The sequence below is a fragment of the Triturus cristatus genome, chromosome 6 (genome assembly GCF_964204655.1).
Source record: "Triturus cristatus chromosome 6, aTriCri1.1, whole genome shotgun sequence".
In the NCBI taxonomy this organism is placed as follows: Eukaryota; Metazoa; Chordata; class Amphibia; order Caudata; family Salamandridae; genus Triturus; species Triturus cristatus.
The window spans coordinates 1,081,707,763-1,081,730,309 of NC_140589.1; the positions used below are offsets into that span (position 1 = coordinate 1,081,707,763).

Below are 22,547 nucleotides of genomic sequence, written 5' to 3' on the forward strand. Positions count from 1 at the left end.
GTCATGCAATTCATTAAACGCCACCTCCCAGATGTGGTGCTGTTACAGGAAACGCACTTGATGGGGAACACGTGTCAGGCCCTCAATAGATATGGATATACTCTAGCGGTGCACTCCGGCTTCACCTCTGGCTCGAGGGGAGTGGGGATCCTGCTGCGTCGTTCCCTCCCCTTTCAAATTGACCGCGCCGAAACAGATTCCCTGGGACGATTCGCGGGTCTGTCGGGGAGGTGGGCGGGTCGCCGGGTGAACCTCGTCTCCGCATACATTCCCCCCGGCCTACAGACGCTGGCATACGCGGACCTGGGTAAGCTTCTGCTCTCCTTCCCCGACGGGCAGGTTCTAGTTGGGGGGGGGGACTTCAACGCGGTGGCCTCCGGCACACTGGACAGGCACCCGCCTAGGGTGACCCCCCCGGGGCAGAGGTGGCTGGCGGATTTCCTGGAAGCCTTCGGGCTTGCGGACGCCTGGCGGCTGATGCATCCTGACAGTAGACACTTCACCTTCCACTCGGGTCCGCATCGTTCTTTCTCTCGACTGGACTATGTCCTGACCTCCCTGCAGCCAGATATGCATATCCGAGAGGCCACGCTATTGGCGCGGGGCATCTCTGACCATTCGCCCGTGTATGTGCGGGTGGAGTTGGAGGGTGGACGGGAGGGATGTATTTTCCCCATACCCGCTTGGCGCCTCCGGAACGAGGACACGCGACGAGAGCTGATTAGCTCCATTGAGCGCTACTTCGAGTTCAACACTGGGTCGACGAACTCCGCGGTGACCCTATGGGAAGCCTTCAAGACGGTGCTGCGGGGGGAGGCCCGGTCGGCCATTGCCGGCGGTCGTAAGGAACGAGAGGCACAGGTTGCCTCGGCTGAGGCGGACCTGCGCACGCTTGAGGAGGCCACATGTGCGGAGGGGGAGCAGGGTGTACACCACCGGCTGCGACTCAAAACCGCAGAATACAAGGAATTGGTGACGCACGAGGCCCAGGCTGCCATTCAGCACAAGGTGGGCAGGATCTATGATCAGGGAGACAAGGCAGGCAAACTTATCGCGTGGTTGGAGAAAAAGCAGCGGGCCGCAACAGTGGTGCCGGAGATCAGGACAGGGGCCGGGGATACGGTAACGGAGCCCAGAAAGATTGTCGCGGAATTCGCGGAGCACTACCGGCGGGTATACAGTAGGGGGTCGGACCGTCCGGAGGAAGACTCAAGACGACTTGCTGGCGGATATTCGTATGCCCAGCCTGTCAGATGCCGACCGTGAGGCTCTGGAAGCCCCTCTCACCGCGTCCGAACTGGAGCGCTCGATTCTGGACCTCCGCCCGGGGAAGGCGCTGGGCCCCCAACGGTTTGCCTATCGAGCTCTACAAGCTGAAGCCGGACGTCCTTGGCATGCATCTCCTACGAATGTTCGAGGAAAGCGCACAGGTGGGGATACTGCCGCGTGACCAGCGCGTGGCCACCATAGTGGCCATACCCAAGGAGGGGAGGCCCAGGGATGCCTGCTCCTCGTATAGGCCGATCTCCCTGCTGAACGCAGAGCCGAAAATACTTGCCAAGACCCTCGCGAACAGGCTCCGCCCAGTCCTCCCCACGCTGGTCCACCCGGACCAATCTGGCTTCATGCCCCATCGTAACACGGCGCTCAACCTCCGTGTTGGCACGTAGTACTCCGAAAGATGGGCTTTGGGCTGCGCTTCATGGCCTGGGTTCGCCTTCTATACACGGAGCCACTGGCGCAGGTAGTGGTTAACGGCAGGGTGTCTGAGGTGTTTGGTCTGGAGAGGGGCACCAGGCAGGGGTGCCCGCTCTCCCCTCTCCTCTTCGCGCTTTCTCTTGAGCCGCTGGCTTCGTGGATCCGACAAGACAGATGCATCACGGGGCTACGGTGGGCGGACGGATGGGAAGACAGAATATCCCTCTATGCGGATGATATCCTCCTTTATCTTTCCCACCCGCGACGATCCATACTGGCGGTGATGGATCTTTTTGCCAGCTTCGGGAAGAATTCTGGGTTTTGTATCAATTGGGCGAAATCCGTCCTTTATGTACTGCACGGTGACCCCCCAGGCTGCCTGACACCTGTCCGCTGGCAATTGCGGTGGAGGGCTTTAGATACCTCGGGGTGTTTGTCACGCTGGACACTGCCCTCCGGTTTGATAGGAACCTCATGCCGCCGCTGCAGCGGTTCCAGCGCGACTCAGCCTTGTGGCACCGGCTGCCGCTGTCGCTGCTGGGCCGCGCGGCCCTCTTTAAAATGATGGCCCTCCCTAGGTTTCTGTATGCGCTCCAAAACCACCCGGATCCGGTGCCTGCCTCATATTTTGCCGCGGTGGAGGCGGCGCAGAGGGCCCTCCTATGGTCGGGAGTGCCCAGAATTGCGTTGCGGAAGCTCACCCTGTGAGCAATCGTTCTTGTATCTTTTTCGAACTGCATCTAGCCACAAGTTGATCTCTAATCAATTGAGACGTAAATTCTTCAAATTCACATGTTGAAGCTAGTACTTTCAGGGCAGTCACATAAGAATCCATACTCTCCGAAGGTTTCTGTACTCTGGTAAGAAACTTGAACCTGTGAACAACCAAATTCTTTGATTTCGCAAAATACTTGTCAAGTTGAGCGATAGCTGCATGAAATTCATCAATATCTTCATCTGAACCATCATAATCAGGAAGATGGTCAAAGACATTTTGCCCCTCAACACCAAGGTGGTAATACATTAACCCTTTTTTTCTGTCTGGTTTGAATTTGGTAGCATCAATAGCTACTAAATAAGCTTTAAATGAGCGAATCCAAAGTTTCCACTCTAGAGGAGGATCACCAGGATCTTGCAGGAAAGAAGCTGGTGCTGCTATGTTTTGCATGTTGGTCCCAAGTTAAGTGAAAAAATTTGGTTAAAATCAACTTGCGGTACCAAGCGTGCAAATCGCTGAGATGACAAACACCAGTGTAATATAAAACAAATGTTACTAATCAACAAAAAAAACCATCCAAAAATCCTGCAGAATGAAAAGTTGTGTGCTTTAAACCATAGATAATGTACGTGCAAAGGGTTAAAAATCCTTTTTCACAGGACAAATGTGTGCACGTCACAGGAGAATTCAAATAAAACCAATTTGCAATATTTAAATGCACCACTGGGAGTGCTGCAGTCAAGGAGCAAGCACAAGCTGTTTCAAGCTCTATTATCTGCCCAGACGAGGCGAGAGCACAGCGGAGAAGAAGCAGAGGTGAGCGTCTTCCTATCTTATCTCGTTTTCAAAATTCCTAATGGCTCAAAAATAATAATAGATTGCGAGCGTGTTGGAAGTCTTTGACTTGACAGCTGCGAGTAGAAGTTGAATGCGCGAGATGCACGCGCGATGATGTAGACGTTCTAAATGTCGCAATCAACACCGCTCTCCTTTCAAGGATAGTTCCAGTAGTACGAGTGTTAAAGGCTCACACTTTGTGAAGGAACCAAAACGAAACACAGCCAAGTCTCAGTTATCGCGCAGGGTCTAAAAAAAACCACCGTCACTTGTCACTGATTCAAAAGACTCGCTTCGCCGCGCACCATGGCAACGCAGCGGCTCCCTTTTCACAAATACTTCGCACACCGCGAAGTAATGCTGAGTTGTTTCTCCTTAAAGCGGGGCAGCTAAGAGTGAATTAGTTTCTCACCTCGCACGTCGCGTGGATCAATGAAAGTTCGAAATGCCCAATTCAATACTTCACTGATTGAAATCCTTTGAAGTATTACACCGCTTCATCCTCTGGCCCCTTCTTGCTCGTTTGAAGGTAAAACAATCCCGGTCGTCGCCAATCTTGTAGTGAAGAGTCACGCAAGATTTACAGGGAACTTCTAGTTTAATAAGGATTCACATCCATACAAGAAGGGTCTCTGGAGCAACTGACAGCATGAGAATCTTGGTACAAGAATATAGAACACTTGCTCCATGAGCTCACTACATTCTTAGTCAGAAGCATAATAAGAACACATTACCACAGGAAACCTACCAAACCCACACATTTCTGAAAACTAAACACCCAGCGGCTTCCAGGGAGGTATGGCTTGCGTGGATCCCCCAACGTTTCCTTACCCACAATCCCCTGCAAACCTCAATTTTAGCTTAAACAAATCACTTTTTTCACACATTTTTGTGTGTGAAAGTTGTGGCATAACCAGACTCACACAAATTTCCCATCACCCAGTGTTCCCCCAGGTCTCCCGGTAAAAATGGTGCCTCACTTGTGTGGGAGGCCCAAGTACCCGCGACAGGCTTCCACACCATTTCTACCATTAACTGGAAGGAGGTTGAAAGCACAGAAAATAGCAAAAATAGGCTATGTCCCAGAAAAATTCCAAAACTGTGTAAAAAATGTTGGTTTTCTGACAAAAGTCTGTCATTCCCTAAAAGCTGAGAAAAAGGCGATTTCAGCCCCACAAACCCTTTTTTGATACCATTTGCAGAGAAAAACCCCGACGCTTTCAATTGCAGCCCGTTTTTCACATTCTCCCCCCCCCCCCCCAAAAAAAGTTCTGTATTTTGGCTAATTTCTGGGACCCCTCCAGGGGAATCCACAAACCCTGGGTACCTTTAGAATCCCCATGATGTTGGAAGAAAAGGACGCAAATTTGGCGTGGATAATTTATATGGTCAAAAAGTTACAGGTGCCTGAGCACGAACTGCCCCAAATAGCCCAAAAAAGGCTTAGCACGGTGCGGTGAGGGGGGGGGGGGGAGGCCTAGCAGCAAAGGGGTTAACTTGAATTTGTTTTGTAAACAGATTTGATTAGGTTTGTATACACTGTAGTACCTCATCACAGCGAGTCATGTAGGTCGCCTCTTCAGTCGTTGCACTATACATTCATGAGATCTAGACATGACAATTACACAAACTGAAAATCAAACTGAGAATTGTTCCCTTCACTCCCCCCTATGAGTCAGTACCATGTAGCATGAGCGGGCTGAATTTGTGGTGTAACCAGCATATCTCTCTCATATTTGAAAGGGGTTGGGCAGTCATAGACAAACATATCTGCAGCGGGGGCTGGAAAAGAGTTACATATCAGGTCTAACAAGTGAGGGAGTACGCGTTAGGGGCGTTTGCAGAGATCCCGTACGCATGGTTTGCTGCTACTGAATGAGCTGATCTAATGCACATAACTATTCTTAGCAGAAACTTACACCAAGGAAAACATGTTGCCCTGAAAACAGAGCAAGCACACAAACAGCATTCTAACGGCAATTTGTTTGGAAGCCATTTATGGCCATCTTTAAGAGATCTATATGCTCTAGAATTCAATATTATTTGCAGTGTGGATATATTTACCAATCACAGTATTACCTGTATAGATGAACTTTCTCCTGATGAAGCACGACATGAAATGGACACCAAATCAGCACTTCCTGGGAATTCACTTGGAGGCAACTGCAGTTCTTTGCACACCATAAGCTAAATACAGAATGCAGAGCAATGAGTTATGCACAGAACATGTATTTTCTGTCAACAAGGTAGAAAAAAAGTACAATAAAAAAAATGTAGAAATTTACAACATACTTCATTTGGAGAATCTTTATGGTTCTATCAACCTACACATTTCTGGATTTTTAACAAAATATAACGCAGAGGTACACAACTGAAGTCTTCAGTAAATGTTCCAGCAAAGACCAAACAAATTCAGAGGTCAATGAATCCATTCAGTGTATCAGAAATACAAGAGTCCTGTTAAGAAATTTCGACTTCAAAATGAAAAAAAAGATACTAGTACCCATTTAATAACTTCCAATGTTAATTCTCTGCAAGGCGGACCATCGTTGTTCTGTCTGAAATATTTAATAAGTGTCCCAGATATCAAAAACTGAAACCTTTTTGTAACTCTCAGACCTGCCTTCAGGTAATATAGAACCATGCAATGCAAAAGCTTTTTTAACCAAAATGCTTGCATAACCTAGCAGTGTTAAATGGCCTTCTGACAAAATACTGGGCATATTTTGCAACAGATCATTAGTAGAAGTTACACCACAAAATTGAAATGAGAATTAGAAAAAGAAAATATCTTTTACTCAACTGGTCTTACTAAGTGATGCGGTCAGTAAAATTAATGTATTGTAATATTTCACAACTGGTGATTTACTTGCATACTAAAGACCCCCTATCTTGTGATGTTGTACGTGTGCTTCCTAAGCACAGTGCAGATGCAATGACACCCCGCATGACCTAGTTTATGCTATATAAAGATACTAATAAATAAATAAAATAAATGGATTGTGAACCGTGATGTCAGCAGCGATAAACTTGGCAAAAAACACTGAAATCACAGCCAGGAATTCCGCGAATTCCCTCCCTCCCCTAAACCAGTGCAGATTCTGGGTCTCTTATGTGTAGTAAATGCTCTTGTGGAGACATTAATTTCTACCCCATTTAAGATACATTTATATCTGGGAAAATACCATCTTCCCCTGTCCTCCACCCTCTGTGAGGTTGTTTCAGATTTGTGTGAACACTGTAGTGATGTAAGGTGGACCCTATGCTACCCTGGGGTCAAGTCCCACTTCTTGCTCTTCTTCCCACCACTAAGTCTGGGGGCAGGTGTAGGAAACAAATATCTGCCTCCTGGGAAATTTCCACTGTACCTGGACGATACTGACCCCCTCGGCAAAACATTGCAATGTGAATGGGATGGGGGAATTTGGTGACTTGTCAAGCTTCCATGTGAATTCCACAAAATCCACCCTCTTTCCACTGGGGGTCATGGCAGATATCCCGTTTGAGGTGCTTCCTAGGACAGGACTCCCATGGGAGGCGGAGGTTGTGAAGTACTTGGGGTATAAGTCAGCCCATACAGCCCAAACCTTTCTGGATCTCAATCTTGTGAGGGTAATCAAAGGACTGCGATCCTCGATTTGTTTATGGAGAGACCTACCCTTCTCCTTAATGGGTAAGGTCGCTATCACCAGAATTATTGTGCTTTCTAGATGCCTGTAGGTCCTCCAGGGAACTCTTTACCCAAATTCCCAGCACTACTTCAAAATCCTAGACAGCCTAATGGTGAAGCTACTATGGGCTAATAAACAGAAACGGGTTGACCTCTCAACTCTTAAATGAACCTGGGGGCAGGTGGGTCTCGAGGTCCCCCAGTTGGAACTGTATTATATGGCCGTGCAGTTACAGCATTCAGTCCTCAGGCTGGATCCAGAGGACAAGTGGGAGAAGAAACTCTTTCATGGTGTATACGGAGATACAACTCTACCCCTCCTCATGATGAGGGGTGCAAGGATCCTTTGCCCCCCCCGATATGCTTGATCTGTGACTTGTGGGAGGGAACAGTCAAGCAAGTATTGTGCAGGGTGCCATATGCCTCAGACATGCCATTATGTTGTCTGCACCCCTTTTTAATAATAGTGGATTCCATGTCCACCCGGAGATGCAAAGATGGGGGCTGTAACATCATGGGAGACCTCTATCAAGCCAGACGTTTTACCTCACGGAATGACGCTATTGACTCCTTCGCACTAGTAAGGGGCCAATATCTACAATACGCAAAGATCTTGCCCACCACTCCTGACCGCTGGTTGTCATTCCCGGATGCACCATGCCCCTCTGAAACACTGGTGAGGCTGTTTGGTATGGCAAGGGGATGCAAATTGATTTCCATCATTTAGAAGGCCCCGCATGTTGACATCCCAACTGAGACACTGCGAATTCAAACTAAATGAGAGGAAGCACAGGATGACCCAATGAATACGAAGGACTGGACCAAAGTACATGTGGGTGTCAAGATGGTTAGCTCCAATGTCAGATTTAAATCATTACAAACCAATTACGATAGCTGCCCATGCTGTGGGGGGGACAGAGGCAACATTTATACACATGCTTTGGTCCTGCCCCAAACTGACATCCACCTGGGAAGCGATAGTGAGACGCAAATAGGGCCACTGAATTAAATATTCAACTGAATGAGCAACTGTGGAGGCGATCCGCATGAAACACATCTGCAGAGATGACAAACTTGAAGATGATCTAAGGGCATGAGCGGCCATGCTATCTGATTTAAAGGAACCCCCGGACGATGCCCCTGCAGTGGAATAATGGGTGAAACGCTCCTAGTGTTCACAATAGCGCCAACACAGAGGAAAAGTGTAAGATCCTAGGGCCAGTTGCCGTTCTCCCTAATATGGCCTCATGATCCATCCACAACAGATTATCCCTTTCTATTTGTTATGTGAAGGAGCACCAGTACAGTGGGGTAGGGGACCGGTCAGGAAATTGTTGTTCTGTTAATCAAAATAACATTTGACAGATGGTCTGTATATTATTGCAGCTTATATTACCATATTGTATCCTAAGAAAATTCAATAAAGATCATTTGGACTGAGACAGCAACACTGCTCTGACCCCAGCACATTCCTGCGGTGAAACCGGAATGCTTCAGATTCATCCCAGTAGAGGCCCATACTCCAGACTCACTCTGGAATGAGCCCATAACTCCAGACTCACTTCGGATGCACTCCACCTGCGATCCGTACTTCAAACCCGCTACGGTCTCAACACAATTGCTTTGGATTGAGCCTACAAGCAGACCACAATATGGAATTGGCCGATACGCCAGACTCATTAAGATGCACTTCAGCTGAGGACCAATTCATAATACAACCTCACTCCAGATTCAGCCCAGCAGTAGTCCATTCTCCAGAATGACTATAATGACTATAATGCAAACTCACTCCAAATTCTCTCCTGCTGCGGTCCATACTCCCTCTTCAATCCAAATTCACTGTAGCTGGAGGATGCCAGAGACAGGGGAAACACTGCAGCCCTACACTATCCCATCTGGATTATGTCAGTCTCTGCGGAGATGCCTCACGCCGTCAGTTGTTAGGTCATGTTAACTGATACGTAGCATTATACATAACTGGGGCAGGTAAGTGCTTTGCGAATGGAGGCTTTGGGACTCTGTTGATATGAGCTGTTGAGGAAACAGATGTGTCTCAAGTTGTTTCTAAGGGATAGCCAGTTTATTTGGATTGGTGTGGATATTGTGGCTTGGTGCTACAATCATCACCCCATCAAGTTTTGGGAAGAAGAAAATCTTGGTATAGGCTACCTTCAATGATTGAGTGGAATGAGGTCGAGACTCTACGAGAGGATTTTCAGATGGTTTGTGCTACTGTGAGGCCAGTAGGTCTGTGGACATTCAGTGGGCATGTTGAGTTAGCCTAAGAGGTGAGTGACGGTCACGGTAATCTTCTTCAAAAACAAGAGCCAATCAGGAAGTCTACCATTTTCCCTTCAGTTCAATTCACATCAGAATACAATAATATGGCACATTTTGCTGAAGGTTCACCTCTAGGCCTAAATAAGATAGAGTATGAGGCTGGGTGTGGTAAACATAGAATCACTTGTGAACGCCTGGATATATTGGTACACAAAAAACAGTGGCAGAGCAGGGGTGCCGTTGGTCCTGGTGCCAGCCAGGAAAACAGGCTTCTAATCATTATTGGGTAGTGAAAAACATCCACAATCAAGGTGCAGAGGGTCCCTTGTTGATCAGGTGCCAGTGAGGTTGCTGCACAACTGACAGCTACGCTGCAGAGAATATTTTTGTCTTAAGGGAGGAAGAATTATTATATTTCTGGAGCATATAAAACAGTATTCAACAATCAATACTGCAACAAACAGAAAAAACAACATGCGAAACAAGGATTACCCAACCCTCAAATAACAACAATCGTGCACCACTCAATACATGCTCATCCTCTATCCCATTTGACAACATCACTCACTAACTTCAACACTGACTTTAAAGTCACACTGTAAACACTACAGCATACGTTTTCACAGGCTGGATGGCATGGGTTTCCCTCTTATACTCTTACTAAAATTTCCATTAGTGAGCACTATAACAATTGTATGAATCCTTTCTTTTACCATCCTTCTGCCTAACGGCTATGTTTTTATAAAGGACATAAAAGGAGAAACCTGGTGCATTAAAAATAAATAATGGAGAAATACATCATTCCCAACTGTTAAAAACAGAACTTGACATTTCTCTCAAATGGAGAAACAACTTTCCAATAGACCCTTGCTCCATTTATACCTTGAAAGCTGGAAAGTCAGTTAGATTGATGAACTTTTTTTAGTCTCATCTGAAAGGTATTCCCACTGATCACAGACCTTATAAATGCTTTACATGGAACCTCTGTGGGAAATTATTAGCTCTAATCCCCTAGTTACTGGGATAGAAATTGGCAGCCTCAAACATAAACCGTCCCTTTACGTTGATGATGTGCTGGTGGCACTGTCCAATCCCAGGGCCTACATTCTCAGCGCTACCGAGTGACCAGAATGCATTGAGCTAGGTGTCTAGCTTCACCAAGAAATCACAGATACTGAACTGTAACACACCGCAAGACACTATGAATTCTCAGCAGAGACTCTTTCCATACACATGGGCCAATCCCAAGGAATCAAGATTCTCTGCCACTAATAGAATAGCCTCCTAAAACTACGCTGACTTACTAAGAACAGCCTGAAAAGATTTTCAACCTTGGCAACTGGGCAGAATGTCCTGGTAAGCCTTAGTTGTGTTGCTTAAACTGATGCATCTACCCCAAACACTGTACGTGAGGCAGTTTCCCGGCGCTGTAGCCCTGACCACAAACCCCACCACTCCTCACCACGTCCTCGCCTCCCCACGGACTCATCAACAAACTCCAGAAATTAATAGAGGGTACAAAGCCCTGATTAGCCAAGAAACACTCCTATCTCAAGAAGAGGGTCGCATGGGTATACCTAACCTCTCAAATTATTTCCAGGCAGCACAAATCAGATATTATTGTACTATGCAATAGGTCGGTCTCAGAGAAACATTGATGTTACATGGATCAACACATAGCGCCATTCACTTCAGAAAAGTCACTCGGCTGGCTGCAAAACACAGACTGTGGGGTGTATATTCTTCCCTGGTCACTACAGCGACAAACGCATAAGACTGGGTGTCTTCATCAAGCAGCCTCATGACTACGCCCTCCCTGCCGACACCAATTATCGGTAATCTGGAGTTCTGCCTTGCCATAGCATGGGCTGCCTAGTTAGATTAGCAGAATGCAAACTGCAAATAGCTAAGGAACTTATAGAATGCTGAAGACCTGCAATCATTTCAAAAACTGGAAATTGACTTTGGAGACATAGTTTACATTACTTTAAGATTAGGCACTGACAGCCATTTTGGCGTCCTTGGACGCCACTATGGCGTTCGACACGCTCGAGTGGCCGTATATCTGGGCGACGCTGGCGAAGTTTGGGTTTGGCCCGGGATTCATTGGCTGGGTGAAATTGTTGTATTCCGGACCGTTGGCACGGGTGGTGGTGAATGGTAGAGTATCGGCTCCTTTTGAGTTGGGCAGGGGCACGCGGCAGGGTTGCCCGCTGTCGCCGCTCCTCTTTGCGCTCGCCTTGGAGCCCTTGGCGGAGTGGCTGCGGTGGCACCCTTCGATTCGTGGCCTTCGATGGACTCCTGAATATGAGGATCGCGTCTCCCTTTACGCGGACGATATTCTTTTGTACCTTGCTTCCCCGCGTGAATCGTTAATTGTGTTAGTGGATGTATTGTGTTCCTTTGGCCGCAACTCCGGCCTAGTCATCAAATGGGCTAAATCCTGTGTATATGTCCTCTCAGGGGAGGCTCCTATCCTTCCGCGGGGTTGTCCTATCCAGGTTGCTCCGCAGGGATTTAAGTATCTGGGTATCTTTATTACCCTGGACTCTGCGGCCCGATATAAACAGAACCTACTCCCCCCCCCCCCCTCCAGCGCCTGAAGGAGGATTTGGCGCGTTGGAGGTGCTTGCCGCTCTCGCCACTCGGCCGTGCGGCGCTGTTTAAGATGATGTCGTTGCCACGTTTCTTATACGCTCTACAAAACACGATGGATGTCGTCCCGGCTCGCTACTTTCGGGAGGTGGAGGGTCTGCAGCGCCAACTGTTTTGGGATGGGAGGCCGCGTATCGCCCTCGCGAAGCTGACGCTCCCGTGGTAGGACGGGGGGTCGCCCTCCCAGACATCAAACGGTATTACTGGGCCTCCCAGCTGGCTGCGATAAACCACGGGCTTTATGGGCCCGCCCTTAACCCGGCCTTTGAAATGGACAAATTATTGTTGCCGGGTGGCGACTACAATCGTGCGCTCTACTCTAGATCGCTCGACGCACGTTTGACGGGTCCTACGCGGGCCGCGGTACGGGTGTGGCACGCGGCGAACTCGGCGATGGGGTGGAAGGATCGGTTGACCCGGGCGACGCCATTGTATGCATCTGAGCGGTTGGGCTGCCTGTGGACTACGAAAGGCTTTGAGAAGTGGGACACGATTGGCATCAGCAGGGTGGGCGATCTCTGGACGAGGGGGGGATTCAAAACGTTTGATGTGCTGCAGACGGAATTCCAGTTGCAGGACAGGGAGTACTTCCGGTATATACAGGTTCGTCACGCGCTGTGTTCTGTATTCCCGGATGTGGCGTCCATCCCGGAGTGCTCCCCTCTGGAAGATAGAGTGCTAGACGGGCATGTACCGGATGGCACTATCTCATTGATTTATAAAAAGCTCATCAACGATCGCTCGGGACTGCTGACTGGCCTTCGTGAGGCATGGGTTGCCGATGGATTGGAGCTGGATGACGAGGACTGGGTATCTGCGGTGGCCTCCCCGAAAGAGGTGGCCATACCGGCCCGCCTTCGATTCGTCCAGCTCAAAATACTCCACAGAGTTTACGTTACGGGGCCGGGTCTGATGCGTATGGGATATGCCGTGGATGGGATGTGCAAGCGTGGGTGTGGTTTGTTAGGGACCTTCTTCCAAACTCTGTGGGAATGTCCGGAGGTGGCGCGATTCTGGCGTGGTGTGCATGCGGTATTGCAGGCGGTCACGCATGTGACGCTGTTTCCCGAGGCTAGGAGATGTCTGTTGAATGTGTGGGAACCGACTGATTACACGGTGCCGCAAACGTGGTGGGTGACACTGGGATATATGGTGGCCAAGCGTGACATAGCACAATTGTGGGGCTCCCAGAGGCCACCAACGGTTTCGGTATGGAAGGACAACATGGATTGGTGTATGTTTCGGGAAAAGGTAGTGTATATGGCGAGAGGTAAGCCTGGGAAATGGGTGAAAATGTGGGGCCCCTGGAACTCCTATCGTGGCGGGATTTGTACCCCGCCACTGACGCCTGACTTGGCAGCGGCCCAGTCTCCCTAGTCTGCTTGTTACCTTGATTCCGTGTCATCGTGCCCACTTTGTTTCTGTCCCGGCCCGTCCCCCCCCCCTATTCCTGTGGATCGGTGGGGTCCCCTCGAGGGGAGCACATAATGCTGCTTGGAGTTTTGCTGCCTTGTGGGTTTGTTTGTAGTTTTTCATTAAAAAATGGAACCGCCATTTGGGGGGTCTGGACGATGTGGCCGTAAACGCTTCCTTCGACTTCTGGGACCTTTACCACTTGCCGCTTGTGTTTTATAACTGTGTTTTATGATCCCACGGTTTGCTAGCGGCCGGCCTGAAGGTTGTAGGCCCATACTTGTATATCTATTGCATTCTGTAATAAAGGTTTCCAAAAAAAAAAAAAGATTAGGCACTGAGTAGCACATGCTTCCATCAAGCACCGCACTGTGGAAATCTGGAATCATTTCTGTTAGCATAATCTGAAGCTATCTTGGTTGTGGCATCCATTTTGTTGGCTTTGTAATTCTCCCATCCTCTGCTGCTCGTCTTTTTCCCTGCCTGTGCTGTCTATTTTAGTTGACCTCCTGACTCAGCTAAAAGCAATAAGCATGCTACGAGTTTGTAGCTGCCAGAACACCTGGTCTCAGACTCAACTGTCAATCTCTTACTGCTGCCATAAGCACTCCTGCTCCCCCTCCCACTTTGCTGACTAAGTGATCTCCCATCTACCCATGTTTGTCGGTAACTATTCCTGTGTAGGCCTGTACCTTCCATTTGTATCCACATGCTTACCAGTGCAGAAAAAGCTGTATATAAGGCCTGTGTTCTGGGACATCAATGTACTACCTCAGGCAGCACTTGTGAGTGCTGTGTGGACATAGTCCCACTTATGAGTGATTAATAAACTTATTTGAATTCCAGCTTCACTGCCAATCTCTAATTTGTTGGTCTAAGGACCCGTGGATAGAGAAGGGTGACCCCTGCACCGGTGTGCTCATTAAAATTCACATTTCCACAGCACTGGCCATCTATTCACCCCCTTTGAATTATGAGTAATTTCAAAGCAGGATAATAAACACATTATCTGAGATCTACAAATTTCTTAGGGCTGCAACTCACCCAGGGAAGTCCTCAGCACAAATGAAATGGCACTGAAATGCACCCTCACTAACAAGGAATGGTCTAACATATTCCACAGATCCTGCACCACCACAACCAGCAGTCCCAGCAAAGAGGCAATGTTGAAGGTAGAGTAGCCCTTCGACACAGTCTCTCACCAGATTCTGCTCAGGAGACTTAAAGAAATTGGAATTCAAGGACAAGCCTTTCAGTGGATGTCAAGCTTTCTTTCTCTCTGAACTCAGACTATTAACCTAGGTCCCTCCCATTCTAAGACCACAGGACTGACTAAGGGAGTACCTCAGGGCTCCTGTCTCAGTCCCACTTTATTCAACATTTATGTTGCCCCATTAGAAGGATTACTTAGGAAACTGGGCTGATGACACTCCGCTTCTACTTTCATTTGACAAACACACTCCCAACTCCTAGTCTACCTTCTCAAAAGGCAGGATTGCTATCGCTAGCTGGATGATGAATAATTTCCTCCAGCTCAATGCGGGGAAAACCAAGATTATGCTGTTTGGAGATGCACCACTGCTGTGGTCCCCAAGTTGGTTGTCAGGGGATCTAGGCGCCACACCGGCTCCCAAGTCTGTGGTCAAGAACCTTGGCATACGCTTGGACCAGAAATTGACAATGAAGGCGTACGTTGCAACCACTGTAGGCTCTTGCTTCCATGTACTAAGCCGTCTACGGACGGTATTCTCCTTCCTACCTCTGACCACTCAGAAAACACTCATCCAGGCACTAGTGCGGAGCCACCTGGACTACTGTAATGCCCTTCTGATCTCAGCAAAGGAGTCTTCGCTGAGCAGACTACAAGTAGTCCAAAACACCGCGGCCCGCCTCGTCTCAAATGCCCCTCTCAGAACTGCCTCTCTCCCTCTCCTACAACAACTTCATTGGCTCCCGGTACACAAACAGATCAAATTTAAGATATGGTGTATTGTGCACAAGACCCTGAACGGCAAAGGTCCCAGCTATCTTGGAGGAAAATTCAATCAATACCTGCCACCAAGGTCCCTAAGCTCAGGAGCTAAATCTCTACTCCTTGTACTGTGTTCTAAAAAATCACGCTTTGGTGGGAAAGCTTTCTTTCAACTAGCCCCCTTCTATTAGAATCAACTTCCTATCTATCTTCGGCAATGCCCTGATCACCTTCAGTTCAGAAGGCTCCTCAAAACTGCACTGTTTTAACTTGGTCTCTCCTCCTGGCCTACTGCAGCTCCTCCATAGCACGGGGATACCCCTTTGGGGGTGATTTCGGGCTCTTTATAAATTAATAAATATCCAATATCAAATAGCTCAATTTGAGAAGATATGGGGGTCTTGCATCGCCACCTTTGCTCAGGAATTCAGAAGCTCGCTTGCCTAGGTACCAAAGAGTGTTAAGGGCATCATGTGTAAGAAAGGAAACGGCCTGACCCACATCATGCTGCTTACCTCGCCGTGGCCCCCAAAACATCTGCCTAATCACTTGTCCAATCCTAAACCCCATTATATTTTGTGTGCAATGTCCTCCAATACACATCAGATTCTTTAACTATGATAATATGGTGAGGTAAGTGGCTATTTGTGGCCACTAGGAGAACTAAAATGAGCAAAATAATTCATAAAAGAGTATTGTGTCACTATAACGAACACATCTGTGTATAAAGACGGCCTATTTAAATCACATTTGTGTGGCATCAAACCGGTCAAAGAAGTTTTTGCAGTTATTGATGGCCTGCAATTTTCATCAGTGATATTGCTTCCCAACTGAGATGGCATAAGTATTTTTCTATGCCTAAACAGATTATTTTAAAGAGAATGAATAAAATAAAATTGTACTCCTAACATTTCACAGAGGTTTCTGAATCCGTCAGACCCTGACCCTCTATTGGCACTTGCCATTAACTGAATTTGAGAATAATTGTTATGTAGCTAAAAGTGTTGACGTGAGGAAGAGGTTTGCCTTTTTGAAAAGCTCAGTGATATCAGCTGCTGCCAAGCTCACTATTTACTTATTTCGAGCCATAACCAGTGAAACGGTCTTTAACAGGTGGAAACTGCTGGGCCCAAATTGACCAGGCCATTACCCACCCAAAGAAAGGATTTACACTGCTCACTTGGAACAAGGAAATCGCCCTGCCCCATTCCCACTCAACACTGTATCTGTAATGTCTCTGCAAGAGGCCTTCAACAAACAGGTCTCTTGTGAGTAGGGGTCATTGTGGGCCTATCACTCAGAGCTACATGGTGGGCTACAGGAACTGTGAGTCCTTGCAGAGACTTCAGTAGAGTCAACAGTTGTGCTCTGGAGAACTCCCGGCAAAGCACAAGTGATGCCTCCCCTGAAGAAACAGCTACTTGGAGCAGAGCACAATGGCACCAGCACATTTTCTGAAGCAGGAAGACTAACGTGGTACAGCATAATGGGGTAAACATTTCCTGACATACCGTAGGGGAAGGAGCAATCAAGAGACAATACAGCAATGCCAGGTTTCTCGAGACTAAAAAGCCTTGCATTTTCCCCCAACAAACTGATGAGTCAATGCAGTGTTAGCAGGTATCCTCTTAGAAAAACCTGACTTTATAAAATGCCTAAAAATGGGAGAGGCTTGGCAATTACGTTAAACCTTGATACTTTACTTGTAAGGGAGCCATACTTAACCTAACATTTGTACACAAACTGAAAGTTAAACCTGCTGCACAGGCGTTGAGACAATAATGAAAAAGGCAGAGGTCCAACCACTTTCTAAGGATGATGTAAGATTGTACGAAGACACAGTACTATCAGAACAAATCTTCACATGTTTTACTCACTCCTAGAAGTTGGCTCCTATATACTCAATTCTGAGACTATACACAATGGGGAGAGGATTTGGAATAAAGGCCAAACCTGCTGTCTTTGGAACAGAAGAAGAAAAAAAAAAAAAAAAAAAAAAAAGAGTCTTGGCTCAACATCCTGTGATTCTGGGCAAATAACTATCTCCACGTGCTCACAAAAAAATGAGTGTATCCTTATGCACCATGTAAATCCCTCCAATGCCTTCGGGTTGAGTTTGCCATATACAAATCAGTCAAAAAAGGTAACTTGACCTATCAACATAGGAGAAGGTTCATATTGCCAACATATTACAGAAATGTACTGGACTCTTCCACATTGTATATATAGCACAAAGAAATATACAGCTCATTGTTTGCACCAACCCCAGTTCCCCCGAAAGAAATTAGCTTTGGGTAGTCTTCCCTCCATAAAAAAATTCATACACTGTCAAAGGACTGGAGGCATCAGTGCACCAACTTCCAAATGTCCAATAAACACCTCCAGACAACAACTGATCTCACAGGCAATCTCAGGAGTGAAAGCTTTACAGCCTCACACCTTGGGGCAAACATTGGAAATTATTTAGGTACCCTAAACGAAATAACTACAGTAGGTGCCTCTCTCAGAGCAGCAGAATGATGGAAATGTGGCTGGAAATCAAGTCAAATTGAACAAACATTGTGGTGTTTCAACAAAGACCCGATACAGTGGACAAAGAATAGATGACATGGAAGGTCACTTAGATAAAATACTGGATTGGGGACAAGATATCTGGCAACTCCACAAGTAAATCACAGACATGAGACATGACAATGTGAGATTTTATGGACTCCCAGAAAATGGAGGCAACATTGGGGACTTGCTTGCACGTCAACAGCCTGCAATACTGCATACTAAATGTCTCTTTTCCTGGAGAGCCCAGAATCCATAGATCTGGAACTCTCTACATCCTGTCAGAATAAGCACCATGAAAATAGATAGTCCTGCAGGTACGCAGGACGTCAAACCACAGTCAATGTGGAGGAAGCTTAAATTGGGTTGTTGGCACTCTTATAAGGGAAAGAGATACATCTAGGACCCCTCTAAAATAGGGATACACAACTAACAGATTGTCCATCACGGAGAGAATTTGTGACTCAACTGAAGACATAGAATTGGCTTGGACTATTCGCTTCTGTAAAAAGTTCAGTCCACAATGCATTCTCCAAACCCTTAGGGACCTCAACCATAAAAACATGAGACACTTACACCTAATTTTGTGCCACTTAACACCCACAATACCAAGTACCTCATTTGTAATTAAATGATAGTTAAACCAATGCTCACAACTGGCTTATTTTCCCCTATACTGATCAAACTTATTTCATAACTGTCCTGTATTGGCCCAACAGACCTTGAACCAAGTCCCACATGTTCTCCTGTGAGAGTTCTTTTTACAGCAATGCTTCCCAGCCTTTGTAGGTGACTTCACCCAAACTAGAAGATAACTACATTTTCGACCAACGACCGCCTTTTTACTTTGACCACCTGCCAGGAGAGGGACAACTGACTCCGTACAACAGATAAACTTCTTTGATAATGATCCTAAACATAACATGTGTTTCCATATTATCCTACCACACCCACTCTGCTTTCAGACTTCCAGCCTACATGACTCATTCTCAAAACTGCAACACACCTCAGTCACTTCTATAAAAGTTCATTTTATAAAACGAAAAAAGATCCTGACCTAGCTTGCCTCTAAAGCCGCAGATATTGCTCTCCTACAAAAGATGCATCTTTCACAGACGGTCAGACAACCAAAGTGACATATAGATACAGAAAAATCCCTTACATGACGATCTAAGACCTTCTTTTAACAGCTCAACAAAATGCAAAATAGCAATCCGGATAAGGAATCGCTAGCTTCTAGTGTGCTAAAAACACACATCCAAGAAGGAAGATATGTCTTTTTGAACTGACCACCATGGATAAAATGCAGATTGTGGGTTCTTTTATGCCTCAAACCTATTCAAGATGTGCGTTTTTCCATATGTGTCTTAACAGGTCCTCTAATGTGGCCACACAAGTCCTTATCAGAGGGGACTGGAACTTAGCTATAGATCCCTTTCTCGCTAGTAATGGTTCTACAGACAAAACACATGTGAAGAGCAGTACTGGATAGTGTAATGGAAGAATCATAACTTGATGTGTGGCTATTCCATTTCCCCAGATACAAGCAAAACTTTATAGCGGAGTCCCAAAGGGCGTGAAAATAGCATCCTAACAAGCAACTGTTTTTTTGGGTTTTTTTGCAGAGTTTTATATAGCGCGAACTTGACCCGAATCCAATCAGGTATCAGAGCGCTTTACATAGCACCAGTTACGTTACATGAGGACACATTCATTTTTTGTTAGGCACAGGGAGATTAAGCGATTTGCCCAGAATCACAGGATGTTCAGTGTCATTACCGGGACTCGAACCCAGTTCCCCAGGTTCGAGGTCGAGCGCCCTAGCCGTTGGGCCAACTCCTCTCCCCTAAAGTAACTGAGATGGCGTGTTCACCTGACTTGATGCACCGCTCAGCGGATTTTTCCTATGTGGGTGTTTTGTTGCTTTACTGGAAAAGGGACTGTTCTTCAACGAGTTGGGGTGGTTGAGGTGGGAAGAGGTAAACTAAATGTTCTAATTCGGCTTCTTCACAACTGCAAAGGAGTACACTGCAATCTGTACATCACTGCTCCAGAATACTAAGCACTACATTTGCTATGGGATGCACATGCGTACGCTTATAAATTACACTGCTCAGGCCCATTAGACCCTTCCCCCTCCATAACAGACATCACCCTCATGGGATGTAAGGGGTCTAATCAACCCCCGCAAGACTAGCTTTTGCACACCTCCGCTGCCACAAAGTAGACATAGCACTTTTACAGGAGCTGCATTTGACAGAGGCCTCGAGGAATAGGTTGCTCTCTGGCTGGCTTGGAGAGGAGCCTGTGATGGCATACTCTGCTTATGCGTGGGGGGTTGCGGAGCTTATCAGATAGGAGTTGCAGCGACAGTCCCTGAATTCCTTATGCGACAGATCGGGGAGGTAAGTAATTCTGCATAGGATGCTCGCCGGCACAACAGTCGCCATAGCCTGCATATCTGACCCCTCGAGCTATTCTTAGATGTCTGGCATACAATTACCACCTACGATCACAACACAGTCCTCTGGGGCAGTGACTTCAATGTTGGACTAGACCCCCGCCTATCCAAATCGCCATCTGACTGCAGACCTCAATCCCGCGCAGCAGCTCACTTGAACTACATGTTTGATGAACACATAATCATTGACTGGCGGGCCAGGCATCCCCAGTGAAGTGAGAGTACGTGCATCACGGAGGCCTGCGGAGCCTGGTCGCATAGAGACTATTGGCTGGTCACGAGAGATGTAGCCCCACGCTCAATAACCTTTGAGTATTTGCCACAAATGTTGCCCGACCATACCCCTGTGGTGCTGCAACTGTCTCGAGGGGACGCAGGCACCCGGGACTTCACAGAGGCTGCCGTGCTGGAATACTTGGAAACTAACACCAGCACAGTAGAAATCCACGGGATGCCCTTGAAGGCCTTTAAGGATTATATTAGAGGATTTTGCATAGCCAAACAGTCTGGAATACTCTGTTATCTTCGAGCGCAGTTGGCCACCCTGGAGTGAGAGCGCCGAGACTTAGACTTCCCATTCTGCAAGACGGGCAATCAGCACATACTGGCGCAGTCTCACAAGAAACTATTGTAATATCAGGAGAGTGCTGAGCGGGAGATCGGATTCCTGTACAAGGAAGTCACTGCCAGACAATATAGCGAGGGGGACAGGGCTGGCAAGACACTGGTAGCCCTGATACATAAAAAAAATAGAGCAGCTCCTACCTCATGAAGCTGGTGACAGATGAGGGGACGACTTCACAGACCAAGTGTGACATTACAAAGACATTGATGGAGTAACGCACTAGGCCCCCAGCTTAGATGGACTGAGACTTCCAAGTTCCATAAAGAGTATGCAGAGTCACTAGTCCCGCACCTACTAGCAATGTGCGAAGAGCCATAAAGCAAGGACAGACTACCAACATTGCTGAGAGAAGCACTAATCATCACTTGTATTTAAACAATACAAGCAACCAAATTGCTACAATTCGTATAGGCCTGGAAAACAAAATACTTGCCAAATACCTCATCTCTAAACTCTTGCCTCTATGGCCGGACAGTGTCCAATTCACCCAGTCGTGCTTTGTGGGAGGACGCTCAACTGCACACAATCTCTACACTCTTTTTGCACTACTAAGTGAGCTGAACCTGCAACTTCCTGCAGCGGTTGTGTTCCTGGACGCTAATACGGCGCTTGGCTCCCAGGAGTGGCACTTTCTATTTGTATTGCTCCAAATACTGGGCATTAGCCGATCTTTTCTCCAGTGGATCAGGCTCCTTTATGCACTCCCCATGGCCAGTCTCTGTATCAGTGGCACAGTGTCCATTCTGGTAGCCATCAATAGAGGCATGAGGCATGGCTCCCACTCTTCCCTATCCTCTTTGCCATTGTGATGGAGCAGTTCGTGGCTCATCTGCAGCAGCACCATGCCGAAAGGGACTGGCCTTTACAGCGCGCTGACTGATAATATCCATGTACACAGATGACATGACTCACTACCTTGGACACCCGGCTGCAAACCTCCAGCCCATGCCAAGCGAATTTCTACAGTTTGGCCGACTCACTGGGGTAAATGTAAACTGGTCCAAGACGGTCTTCTTCCCCCGATGGAGGAAACTGAACGCTTTTTGACAGAGTTTACACTTGAGTGGGTTGGGGCCTCTGTTCGGTACCTGGGCATATGGATTAGTGCAGACATGGACCAGGTGAGGCAAGAGAACTATGGCTCCACAGTCGAGTGGCTGGAGAAGGAAACAAAGTCTCCATGTGGGTCAGGCTGCTGCTGTCGATGGCAGAAAGGATAGCGATTGCCAAGACGGTGGTACTGCCCATATTAGTCTATCTATTCATCTACCTGTTCATTAATATTCTGATCCCTCTCACCAGATCTTTCTTTGCCAGTCTCTAGTCACTGCAAACCCAACGGACCTGGACGGGCAGGCAGCCTACGCTGGCTAGGGACATGCTGATGCTCCTGTTTGACCAGGGTGGCCTGAATGCCCCTGACATTGAGTTATACTATTATTGCACACAAGCGCAGCTGCACAATATTGGGTGCATCCCACAATGTTCCAGCCGCTCACTGCAGTTGAGGCAGATAACACATCCCGTGCCCCAGGTCATGGCGATATACACGCCACCGAGACACCCTAGAGGCACTCTGGACCTGGGGCTGTGCCCCACTGAAGCGTGGGATTGGCTTCACCGGCAAGCGCAGCTAGACTGCCTCCATGGCGCTAAACTGCAACT

General features: G+C 47.4%; 1 protein-coding gene across 1 annotated transcript in view; it reads right to left on the reverse strand.

Annotated features, from left to right (window-relative positions):
- The window catches only part of NUP133 (nucleoporin 133), a 1,584,091-nt gene that overhangs the window by 1,428,912 nt on the left and 132,632 nt on the right, over window positions 1–22,547 (reverse strand). The window contains exon 4 of the mRNA XM_085611954.1: window positions 5,333–5,440. Within this exon, the coding sequence (XP_085468080.1) occupies window positions 5,333–5,440 (108 nt within the window). The remainder of the gene's footprint in view (window positions 1–5,332; window positions 5,441–22,547) is intronic.